Source organism: Chlorocebus sabaeus, chromosome 7 (assembly GCF_047675955.1).
Source record: "Chlorocebus sabaeus isolate Y175 chromosome 7, mChlSab1.0.hap1, whole genome shotgun sequence".
Taxonomy (NCBI): Eukaryota; Metazoa; Chordata; class Mammalia; order Primates; family Cercopithecidae; genus Chlorocebus; species Chlorocebus sabaeus.
In genome coordinates, this window is record NC_132910.1 from 73,352,930 (window position 1) to 73,366,156 (window position 13,227).

Consider the following 13,227-nt stretch of genomic DNA (forward strand, 5'->3'; position numbering starts at 1 on the left):
CAATTTTTTGTGTCTGAGAAAGTCTTCACTTTTGAAGAATAATTTTGCAAGGTATATGATTCTAGGTTGTTGGGTTTTTTTTTTTTTTTTTCCTCTCAAGACTTTAAATATTTTACTCCGCGGCCTTCTACGTGGCATAGTTTCTGAGGAAAAACTCAGGCTTTTTTCATTACCTTTTTTTTTTGTAGTTTGATAATGATATAACTACATGTAATTTTTTTTTTTTTTTTTTCCGGCATTTATCCTGCTTGGTGTTCTTTGAGTTTCCTATATCTGTGGTTTGGCATCTGACAGTAATTTGAGAAAACTCTCAGTCATTATTGGTTCAGATATTTCTTCTGTTCCTTTCTCTTTTTCTTTTTCTGGTATTCCATTACACATACTTTATACATTTTGTAGTTGTCCCACAGTCCTTGGATATACTGTTTTTTTTTTTTTTTTCAGTCTCTGTTCTGCTTTTCACTTTTTGCAGTTCCTATTGATATATCAAGTTCAAATATTCTTTCCTCAGCCGTGTCCAGTCTACTAATAAGTTCATCAAAATAAGTCATTTCTATCACAGTGTTTTTGATTGCTAGCATTTCTTTCTGGTTCTTAGAATTATCATCTTTCAACTTACAGTGAAAAATGGTCTTGCATGCTGTTCACTTTATCTGTTAGAGCCCTTAGCATAGTAATCATAGTTGGTTTAAATTGCTACTCTGATAATTCCAACATCCCTTCTATGAGGTTCTGATGCTTGTTCTATCTCTTTAGATTGTGTTTTTTGCTGTTTGATATCCCTTGTAATTTTTTCTTGATAGCCAGACATGATTTACCAAGGAAAAAGAGCTGCTATAAAGAATCTTTAGTGAGGTAATGTTAAGGTGTCAGGGTAAGAGAAGCATTTTATCATCTTTTAATGAGCCTATGCCTCTGGATTATGAACTTCACGTTTGTCAGTTTTTTCCTCCCAACTTAGGTGGACCAGTATGGATAGAACTGACTGTATTGGTATTGTATTTCCCTTCCCCAGGTCAGTTATGCTCTGATGATATTCCCACTGATTAGGCTCTGGTTAGCTAATTTCTCCTAAGGGCATTTTTTCTTATTCAGAAAAAGGAAGTACTCTTGGTGTTTTTTCAAAATGGTTCCTTTTCCTTTCCCCCTGTTGGATGCCTAAGGGACTTTTCTCCTGAGGGGATTTTCTTCCCCTGACATTTACTGTGGGAACCTGGTGGAACTACTGAAAGGTGATCTCACAATATTCGGGGGCACCGGTGACTGGGTCTCCCTAGCGTTTTTAACTCTCAGACTTGTCTGCACTGAACCTTCCAGCAATTCTTTAATTACAGTTCAGGTTTTCCTACCCCGGTGTTTGTTCCTGCAGCAGTTTTTACTTGTGCATCTCTGTACTAGTAAGCTGTTAACTCACTGTATTTACTGGTCTCTTTCTCCATTGTGAGGGGCAGAAGTTGTTCTTCCTCGTCCCCTTTCTCACAGCTCCAGGAACAGCTGTTGATTCTTAAGTTTGTTCAGCTTTTTACTTGTTCTTAGGATGGAATGGTGACTTCCAAACTCCTTACATGTGAAACTGAAAACAAAGTCTAAAAACCACTTAAAAAGAAAAAAAGATTAATGGGTTTTAAAAATTTTAAAACTAACAGAGAACTCTTTGTTTTTTTTTTTTTTTTTTTTTACCAGGATGAGATTTTTGGGTGGTACCCCAACACATGAAAAACATATTAAATCAGAGCTGCTGTTGTCAGAGGAAAGGGGAAAGTTTGTTGCAGAGTTCCAGGAGCTATTGGCTTGACCTGCCATTCCTTGATCACTTCTAAACTCCCAGAGAATATAGTTTGAATACTGCTCTCCAATTTATTTGTCACTAGTCTCTGATAGTAATAATGGATAGTGAGATCTGTAACATATAATTTTGTATTTAAAATTTTTGCTGTCTACACAACAGTCATACAATATAATTAAAATATTGCTTGTGTCCTGTTACAGGTCATATTTGGTAATTGACTGTTAAAAATAAAACTAGATAGAATTATGGAAGTTGTTAAAACATCTGCATTCTTAACACATCTCATTCCACATATTCCCCTCAATTCCCATTACCCATCGTAGACTCCAAACTTCCACTGTATTAGAATCTTTTAACTATCTAGCATCATCACTAGTTTCTAGAAGAGGGACTTAGAGACAGGGAAAGTGTTAAGTCATTAACACTCTTACTTTCCTTTGTTGTAATGAAGAGTCCTACAAAAGGGATGCCCTTGGAGAAAAGTGATCTTTTTTCCCCACTGCCCTGAACCTAGCTTTCTCCCCAAACGTTTCTCAGTTTCTTTCTCCATTCTTACTTTTAAAATCATTTCCTTTCTTCTCACCATGTTTCTGTACCCTCATCCCTGCCCCCAAACTTTGTCTTTTCTTCTTTTCTCTCAGGTCAGCTGGTGGCTCATGTTTTCATTGCGCCTCCTAACTGGTGTTAGAACCAAAGAATAGCTGATTCCTCCTCTATTTTGACTTACATTAAGTGACATTAAAGTCCCCTGGGGAAAACAAGCTAACTTATTTAATAGTAGAATATTTTCTTTTATTTGAAGTCAGATATTACAACAATAAATAATCACCTATAGTCACCTTTTTTCTCTCCCATTTTGTTAGGCTGCTTCCCTAAAGGATAAGTGGGGTTTGAGTTACAAACCAAGTTATAGCCGATCAAAAACCATTTCTGCTTCTGGAAGACCACCTCTTAAGCGAATGGAAAGGGCAAGGTAATATATATTTCAGCCATTGAAACAAGCAATAAAATTGTTGACTCTTTTACCAAGGTCAGCTACTTTTTTATGTTCTAATTATAAAATTAAGATAATAAAAATTAATTTTATTAGTAAAATGCAATAATAGTGGATACTATCAAACTCAGAATTTTATTTAAGGAATTTCTCATCACATTTATAACCACAATGTGGGGTGTGCTTTTTAGTAATGAAATACGCTATTTAGACAAGTTTCTTTTTTATTTACATAAAACTGTGGTTTAGAAGGATAGACAAGTTTTCTGTGTAAACTGATAGATTATCCAAAGAAATTAAAAGGTGCATACTAGTAGCTACTGCTCTAAATTTGTCAGTTTAGAAAAAGTATAGTCACACAGACATTTAGCATATGAAAAAATGGAAATTTTACATTTTATTGAAGTGAAATACAGTTTTAATAGTAAATCAGCACTATAAAAAGTAAGAAGTATAAATTCTTTTTATATGATTTAGTTTTAGAAAAATCTTGAATTAACCAAAACATTGAGTCTTTTTTATGGGATGCTAAAGGTTAAGAGAAAGTCCAATCCTTTGATTAGGTAAATACTTACAAATAAAATGTTATTGCCATTAATCAGACCTTTATAAAGTCCAGGAATATTTTTTAAATGAGAATATTAGTGTTTTATAACTTTGTATTTACTTGCAGTTCTCGAGTAGGAGAAACTGAAGAGCTCCCAGAAATCCGTGTGGATGCAGCATCTCCTGGACCTAGAGTAACTTTTAATATCCAGGATACAGTAAGAGATATATAATTTGTTAGAAATGCACATTGCTAAGTAGTTTTTACAAATTATAAAATTATGGTATTATACTATTTCAAAATACTGATTTCTGACTACAATCAAAGTATGGATTGTGATGATTGAACTGTCTGCGTATTACCAAGTAGTGGGCACTGCCCTCATAACATTATCTGAGAGCCATGAAGCAGGTGTTAGTAGTTTACGTTTTACAATAAAGGCTCCACAACTGCTTTCTCTTAAGTAGAAAGGTTTTTGTTGAATAAATTTTCTTTCCAGTGAGAATCCATATTAAACTACATCTTACACAAATGTAAATGTGGAATATTGATACTCATTTATGTATTTTATTTATAGATAGATAGCAGAAATTAGAGGGAAGATCAGCTTCAAAGTTGTATTCTAATTTCATAGCATATTAAACATATTAAAATGTTTATTTTGTTTTTTGTATATTTACTTTTAAGTCATTATTTTTCATGAGTTTTTTTGTTTTTGTTTTTGTTTTACTTTTCTTATTATTTTAATTAAGTCGAAAAATACAGTATGGGGAAGTACACCACAATCCAGCTGTCCTGGGGAAGGGTATTTTCAGGTACTTACTAAGAACAATATAAATTTTGCTTTAAAACTAATCCACCACACTGAAAATCTGCTTTCAAAATATCTTCCTCTCATTTCAAACTAAACTTAGACCTCAGAAATATTTTACATAATGGTTTAAGACTGTTTGAATTTTTTTTCATCATGTACATCTCATAACCTCTTGCATGCATTTGTCTTAGTTTTTACTTCTGTGTAATTTAATACTATTAAAAACTAAAAGACTAAATCAGCTAATCAAATCAACCGAATCATAAATAAAAAACTACAATCTGTTATTTCCTAATCCCTAAGTGAAGCAGTTTTTCCTTATATTCAACTACAAAATGAATTTTTTCATAAACAAAGATCAGTTAATTAGTTCAACATGAATTAAATTTAATTCATAACAAACATTAATAATTGAGCATTCTTTTGAGTCACTGGTGTAAAATAACATTTATAAAACTATCCATTTTTTAAATTATTCTTTTGTTCAAAACAACGTAGAAGAATGAATATCTAGATCTTTTTTGTCAAGGTACATTTAAAAATTAGCACTTACCCAAATATATTTTGTTTCCCTTTTGTCACTCTCTTCAAGCTTGAGTCTCAACATGTATCTCATAGTTATACTGAATTTAGTCAAACTGGATTTTTTTAAGAACTGTTTAATTGTAATAGAGTGAGCTTGACAAATATGTTCTTTTTTTATGAAGAAAACTTGGAAAGAAATAATTTACATGAATAGAATGGATTCTGCTAACCAGGTCATTCTCAAAGGGATTAATATTTGAAATGATTCAATTCAAGTCCCATTTTTAATTAGCCATGTACTGCTTGTAAAAAAAGGTATATAAAAAATCATAATAGCTATGAGATTAAATATTAGATTTTTCTAATCATAAAGTAGAAAATAGATAATTAAGGAATGGTTAACTATAAAATAAATATGAAACAAAGAAATATTTATTTACTGTCTCTTACCAAAGTTTTAAAAATTGGTTGTTCTAACAATCTGATTTGTTAACTCAATAAAATGTATAACTATATAAAATGAAGAACACGTGGATTTGAAATTGTCACTGTAGGACTTAACTGTGTATCGAATAGCAGCATCCAGTAGTTTTAATAATAAATTGCACATAAATTAGTTTGCACATTAAACTTTATAAAGGCTTATTATTGCTCAAGAAACTCTATGACTCTGTGAAGTTGGGCATCAAAATTAGGTCACGGGGGTGTTTTGTTTTTGTTTTGTTTTGTTTGACCTATTTAAATGGTCTCCTGGTGAAATCCTGAGTTAGTGACATGGTGTTTATACAAACTATAGTCATCTCTCAATATCTGTGGGGGATTGGTTCTAGGACCCCCATGCATACCAATATCCACAAATACTCGAGTCCCTTTTATAAAATGGTGCAGTATTTGCACATAACCTACGTACATCCTCCCATAAACATTAAATCATCTCTAGATTACTTATAATGTGTAGTACACATTAAATGCTATTATAAATAGTTGTTAAATATTTTGTGTATTATTTTTTATTGTACTATTATTTTTATTTTTCCTCCAATATTTTCCATCTACACTGGATTGAATCTGTAGGTGTTTACAGAGAGCCAACTGTATTTACCTTAAAATACAGCATTCTTCAGTTTGATTGATACATGTTTTATTACTCGGCTATTTGCACATTTTTCTTTAACTCATGTGGGACTCATTTTTAAAAGATGTATCCACAAAAAGCATCTACTAGCATGATGAGAAAATAATAAACTTTGTGCTGACATTGCATGCTCTTCTATCACTAATTGCTCTTGCCATTCTGATTTACAGTTAATCATGTTTCTTTTGCTTCCACGTTTAACTTCTGCTGTAAAGAATTACAATGTTTACTTATTGATACAGTAATATGTTTATATAAAGTAAAATCTCATTCTGATTTTTAGTATGTTAGTAGTGTAACTTTCTGTGGTTGGCCCTTTTGCTTCCTTCCTTGGTGTACCATTTCATATGTTCATGAATCTGACCTTTCTTTCATTTCAGAGTGAAGAATTTCAACTCTGAGATGATTTTTAAATGTTTAAATTTATATATTTTTTCTTTTTTTAATTGAAGTATGAATCTGATTCATGTTTTTTGTTTTTACAATCAGTTTCCAGAGGAGACAGAACTGGATCTTTTGTCAGTAACCATTGAAGGTCCATCCCATTATTCATCAAATAGTGAAGGATCATGTTCCGTGTTCAGTTCTCCCAAAACTCCAGGAGGCTTTTCACCAGGCATTCCTTTCCAAACTGAAGAGGGCCGACGGGATGACAGTTTATCTTCTACCAGTGAAGATTCCGAGAAGGATGAAAAAGATGAAGACCATGAGAGGGAAAGGTTTTATATTTACAGGAAACCCTCGTGAGTAACCTTGTTTTCAGATCCTAATGTAGTATTTCAGAATCTAGAAATGACCACAAAATGTTACATATAACTCAACTTTTACAAAAAATAATTTTAATGTGCCACACTTGAGTGATAATGAGAGACTTATTAAAAAAATTTATTTTAATAAAATTTATCACATGGTTTATTGTGATGTAGCTCCATATAGCATTATTTTTAAAATTTAAGTGTTTTTCAAGTCATCTGAGTTTAATCATCTAAAATAAAATGGAAATAAAGATGTGGTTATGAGTAAATTAAAGGAGAGGGCTGTATTCCTGTGGCATTAAAGTAACAGATTGCAGCAAGGAGATACGTAATAGTGAAGGCTAGTTAAGAAAAGTAGTAAAGGGAAGTGGTTAGCAATAGATGAAAGACTTAAGCAAATTCTTAGAAGAAAGAAATAAGATGAAATGGTGTTAATGAAATAAATGACATATGTGAAACTTTGTTCTGAATATGCCCTCAAGAGGAGCTGCAAGGATCTTTGGAACTGATCTATTTAAACCACCCTCAAGTGAGGTTGTGACAGTAATAGTAAGAGTTTCTAATAATGGTAATAAATAATGAGAAATTGCCTTAGCACAAGAGTATAACCGAAAGTTGATCTGTAAGAAACTGTCTCTATCTTTATTTAGTCTTCTGCATTTTGAGCTTTAGAGATTCTTTCCTCCCTTTCCTAGACTGAAGCCACTGACTCTTAAATCCCATACATCAGCATATTTGGTTTTATTCCTTCATTTTTCTGGAGTACATTCTCAAATAACTTTCTATGAAAAGTTATTATTGCAGATCTACTTTATTTTCTTCATGTCTAAAATAGCTTTACTGCTTTTGTGTTTATCATTGGTTTGGGAAAAGAATTCTAGTCTAATATTTATTTCTTCTCCTAAGAAAGAAAAACTGCTCTTATCTTCCAGCATCCATATTCAGCATATGCTGGTTATCTTTTTCAATTCTGTCAATGTGACCTAAGATTTTTTTGATATTTTAGATCTGTTTTCTTCCAGGAAATTTTTAGAATCATGTCATTATATTTAATTTCATGGTGGTCCAGGTTTGAGTCTTTTCTAACAATTTTTCTAGGTATTTTGATATTTCTTAAAACATAATATAAATTTTGTCATAGGAAATATTACTTTATAGTTGTGTGGATAAATTCTTCCCTTTTGTTTGTTTTGTCTTAACAGTAATCGGACATTTGCCTTCCTGAACAGATGATCTATATCTCCTTACTTTTTATGTTTTACATTGCCTTTTTGAAAACTATTTTGTCAGTTTTATTGAGATATAATTTACATTAGTGTAACCATATTTTCCAGATATACAATTGGATAAGTTCTTTAAATATTTTATTTTATTTTATTTTGGTAAGATCACTTAGCATGAGATCTACCCCCTTAACACCTTTTTAAGTGTGCAATACAATATCGTTATCTTTAGGCACAATCTCTAGAACTTATTAATCTTGCATAACTGAAATTTTATACATGATTGATTAGCAACTGCCAACCTCCCCACAACCCCCAACCCCTGACAACCACCATTCTATTCTCTACTTCTATGAGTTGGGCAATTTTAGATACCTCATATAAGTGGACTCCTGCAGTATTTGTCCTTCTGTATCTGGCTTATTTCACGTAGCATAATGTCCTCAAGTTCATACATGTTGTCACATAGTGCAGCATTTCCTTTTTTTTAAGGCTGATAATATTCCATTGTATGTATACATCACATTTTTAAATTCATTTGTCTGTCAATGGACATTTTAGATTGTTTCTACATCTTGGCTATTGTGAAAAATGCTGCAGTGAACATGGGAGTGCTAGTATCTCTTTGAGATCCCGATTTCAATTCTTTTGGATAAATACCCAGAAGTGGGATCTCTGGATCATGTTGTAGTTCTACTGTAATCTGTTGAGGAATCTCCATACTATTTTCCCTAGCAGCTGCACTATTTTGCATTCCTACCAAAATGTCCAAGGATTGTTTTCTCCATGTCCTTGCCAACATTTATTTTTTGTTTTTATTTAAATAATAGTCATCTTAACAGGTATGAAGTCATAATCTCATTGTGGTTTTGATTTGCATTTCCTTGATGACAGTAATATTAAGCATCTTTTCATATACCCATTGGCTGATTCTTTGCAGAAATGTCTACTTAACTTCTTAGCCAGCTTTTAAAATTGGATTTTTTTGCTTTCTGAATGCTAGGATTTTCTTACATACTTTGGGAATTACCCCCTTGTCAGATATATGGTTACAAATATTTTCCCCCATTCCATGGGTTGCCTTTTCACCCTACTGATTGTTTCCATTGCTTTGCAGAAGCTCTTTTAGTTTGATGTTGTCCCATTTGTCTGTTTTTACTTTTGTTGTTTGTGCTTTTGGTGTCAGGAAATCATTGCCAAGACCAGTGTTATGAAGCCTTTTCCCTATATTTTCTTCTAAGAGTTTAACAGTTTCAGGTGTTATGTTAAGTCTTTAATCCATTTTGAGTTGATATTTTTGTATGGTATAACGTAAGGGTTCAATTTCATTTTTTTGATGTAGATATCCAGTTTTTCCAGCACCATTTGTTAAAGAGCATATGGCATTATTTTTCTTTCCTTGTTCTGTCTTTAATAAAATCTGGAAAGTAACATTTAAATGTTATAATTTGAGAAAATTAAATATTTTCCAACATACGCAGTATAGTTTATATACTGATATTCAGACTCCTTAAAAGTGGTGATTATGTCTGTGTCCTCATCACCTAGCACATAGCCTGGCATATAATAGTTATTCAGTACATAACAGCTGAGTAAAATGGCTCCATTAAACTCACTCAAGTTAATTTATAAAATAGCAAAATTTATTTACAGACTGTTGCTCACATAACATGTTTAATAGTTTGTTAAAAAGAACTCTCATTTTACTACAATGTAATGATCAGTTGTTCTTTCTGTAGACACACATCTCGTAAAAAAGCAACAGGCTTTGCTGCTGTTCATCAGCTATTTACAGAACGCTGGCCAACAACACCAGTCAACAGAAGTCTTAGTGGCACAGCTACAGAGAGAAATATTGACTTTGAACTTGATATACGGGTTGAAATTGATAGTGGGAAATGTGTACTCCACCCAACCACCCTTCTACAAGAACATGATGATATAAGTTTGAGAAGGTAAGAAATTGATTAAAAAAGATACATGTAACTTTATTAGAAATACTATTCATATATCACTGAATTATAACAAACTTCTCCATCCCAAAATGCAGATTTGAAGTGTAAATGTAATTATAGTTATAATGGTCAAGTGGTTATTTCTTATACAATTTCTTATAAACAAGTGCATAATATTTTCTGGCAACTAGAAATGGATGTCTGATTTAGAGTCTGGCCGATTTTTTAATTAAAATAGTTATATCTTTGGAATTCTTTTAACATACATGAATTTCTCAGTGTCTGTCCCTGTATTATACATATTTCAGTTTTAAAGAACAACACAGTGCTCAGAAGTATCTTGGTTATTGAGAGTTTTGATGAGTTCATAAAGAAATAAGAAAGACTGGGAGACAGTTACACAGACCTCAGTAGACTGAAATTGTGTTCAGGATATAACTGCAGCTTTATTATTTGTTTACATCACTAACTAAATGATGATATAAACAGGATTAACATATTTTTTCTTTAAATTTTTTCTTTTCTAATCTAAAAATGAACTGTAAAAAAAAAAAATAGTTATAATTGAGTGGATGGGTGGACATGTAGATAAAAAGAATGCTGACCATTATTGAAACTGGGTAGTGGGAACATGGAGGATCATTAATGATACTATTCTGATTACTTTTTATATGTTCAAAAATTTCCATAATAAAATATTTAATTGAGGCTTTTATAAAATAAGAGAAAATAAAAAGGTACTATAAACAGTTAAAATCTCTTACAAATGTAGTAGTGATGATAAAAAGAATGACTATTAGTTTGTTTTTGATTGAACCATAACCCATAATAAATTGCTAATATTTAGCTGTATTTTTACCTTTATAAAGGGCAGTTTCATTTGGTTCAACCTAGTATGTTCAAATGAAAGCCACGACCTTAGGAAAGAATAAAGGTAACTGCCCTGTATAGTTATGGAATATACAACATTTACATCATTCATGCAAGGCATTAACCAGTCTCACTAGAGATACTGATGAACTTTAGTTTTTTTCAACTTCCTAAATGAAGGATTATATTCCATTTACTGTAAAAATAAAAGTTAGCTTTTAAACAAAAAAAGAGATAAATGTGTCATTTTTTAGAATAACATTTTTCTGTTCACAGGAGTTATGATCGAAGTTCCAGGAGCTTAGATCAAGATTCACCTTCAAAAAAGAAGAAGTTTCAAACTAATTATGCTTCTACCACCCATTTAATGACCGGCAAGAAAGTGCCATCATCTCTACAGACAAAGCCTAGTGACTTAGAAACAACAGTATTTTACATTCCTGGAGTTGATGTAAAGGTAAAAACCTAATTGCCTAGGGTAAGGGATTAGACTATTGGTAGCAATGCTTATTTTCTATCATATATGTTCATCTTTTTCTTATTATATTAAAATGAGACTTAGTAACTTTTTTGTCTAATATGGCCATATTCTGGACAGAAGAACATCAAAACTGCAGGTTCCCACTAATTTATATAGCATTTTCCATGGACGTTTGATGGAAAGAAGTTCAGTTTTTTAATAAATTGATATTCATAACAAACTTGCTAAACCTCACCTAGTACAACTTCATTAAACAATTTTTTATATTCTAGAATTATAGAATCATAGACTATTCAATTTGAAAGGACATTAAAGATTATCTGAAATGACCTTTTTATTTTAAAAAATGAATAAAAGCAAAGAAACTTGCCAGGATCACAAAGCTAACTTTTAAAAGTTAAAAGTCTTCTGACTTGCAGTGTTCTTTTCTACATTTTTCTATATTTCTTTATTTTCCTCATCTTCATAATTTTAATTTTAAAAGTTTATTTATTTCAATACAGTTGCATTACAATTCCAAGACGCTAAAGACTGAATCACCTAATGCCTCCAGGGGATCTTCCTTGCCAAGAACACTCTCCAAAGAGTCCAAGCTGTATGGTATGAAAGATAGTGCAACATCTCCTCCTTCTCCTCCTTTACCTTGCACTGTCCAGAGCAAGACTAACACCTTACTTCCTCCCCAGCCCCCACCTATTCCCGCAGGTATTTAAGGAGTATATAGTCTATTTTTTGTCATTTTTAAAATTTTTAGTTATTATCTACTTGCTCTTTTGAGACTTTCCAATGCACATGTTTAAGAAAAAAGGACATACACTTGTCAATAATGACTATACAGACTTCATATATGGAAGTGTGGGCCAACCATTTTCACCTGTTTTTTGAAATTGACATTACTTTAGAATATCTGTTATAAAATAAACAATATACCAAATAGTTTACTTACTTAAATTTTTAGGTCTGTACATATAGAGTAGTTTTATATAGCTCAAATTTGGGAGCTTATGATCAGATGGAAATATCAAACGCGACAGTACATTGGACTTAAATATTTATTACTTCTCTGTTGTATAACACATTACCCAGAATTTATGACTTATAACCTCAACCACAGGTTCTGTTGATCAGAAATATAGGCACAGTTTGGCTCAGTGGATCTAACTCATGGTCTTTTACAAGATTGTAGTCATGACATTGGCTAGGGCTAGAGTCATCTGAATACCTGATTGGGGCTGAAAAATCTGCCTCCATCATGTCTCAATCATGTGACTGGCTAACTGGTACTTCAGTTCCTCTCATGTGGGCTTCTCTAATGGGCTTCTTGAGTGTTCTCCAAAAGAGACCTGTGTGATGAGTAAAACCTTGTGATAGAAGATCAGTATGGAAGTAAACTACACAAGGGTATGAATACCAGGAGGCAAGGATCATTGAACGTCATCTTGGAATCTGGCTACCATAGCACATGAATGATACCGTACATACATGGCAGGATTTCCAAAAAATATCAGACTAGACAAGAATTATTTGAAAAAGTTTCATTTGGGAGACAAAACCTGATATATAAACCTTTTAAAATGGTAATTATGCTGAGAATGCCTAATACCACTTTTCAGTTAACAAGGCACATCTGTGTCCATTAAGTGCATGGCAGATATTAACGCCTTTTATAAATGAGGAAAGTTAAGGCTCAAAAAAGTTGGATGTCTTTCCTAGATTTGAACAACTAATAAATGTTAAGAGTTGGAAACCTTAGCCAAAGCTAGCTAAGTCTCAGATGTTTTACTCATTCTCCTGAAGCAGATATATTTAGTTAGGTAAAAGGAAAGAGAAATGGCATCCCATATAGGGAAGCATTATAAATATGTACAAGCTAAGCCTAGGAAAGCCTGAGAACAGTGACATTTTTCTTCACTTGCCACTAAATATTGTTAAAGTTCTCTATATCTTCTTAAATGGACAAAATGACTAAAACTAATGAGAGACTAAGCAAAATATAAAGCTGAAAAACTGGACCAAAACTTGTGACGTAGAGCAAGTAGGGATAACCACCTTATTATATGTCATTAATTGCCTCTGTATTCTAACATTAACATATCATTCCTATCAACCTGCTACTTTTATTATTTTCTTGTAAGGCCT

At 32.2% G+C, this 13,227-nt stretch overlaps 1 protein-coding gene across 10 annotated transcripts in view; it reads left to right on the forward strand.

The window, feature by feature from the left end:
• BLTP1 (bridge-like lipid transfer protein family member 1) overlaps positions 1 to 13,227 on the forward strand; it is a 401,511-nt gene that overhangs the window by 362,044 nt on the left and 26,240 nt on the right. For 5 of the 10 annotated variants that reach the window (XM_007999710.3, XM_007999717.3, XM_073017607.1 and 2 more), the window contains 6 exons: positions 2,653 to 2,762; positions 3,457 to 3,547; positions 6,294 to 6,547; positions 9,522 to 9,737; positions 10,884 to 11,064; positions 11,592 to 11,793. In XM_007999710.3, the coding sequence (XP_007997901.1) occupies positions 2,653 to 2,762; positions 3,457 to 3,547; positions 6,294 to 6,547; positions 9,522 to 9,737; positions 10,884 to 11,064; positions 11,592 to 11,793 (1,054 nt within the window). Of the gene's footprint in view, positions 1 to 2,652; positions 2,763 to 3,456; positions 3,548 to 4,082; positions 4,146 to 6,293; positions 6,548 to 9,521; positions 9,738 to 10,883; positions 11,065 to 11,591; positions 11,794 to 13,227 lie in introns of all 10 variants that reach the window. The other 5 variants (XM_073017605.1, XM_037991533.2, XM_037991537.2 and 2 more) reach the window with 2 other exon arrangements.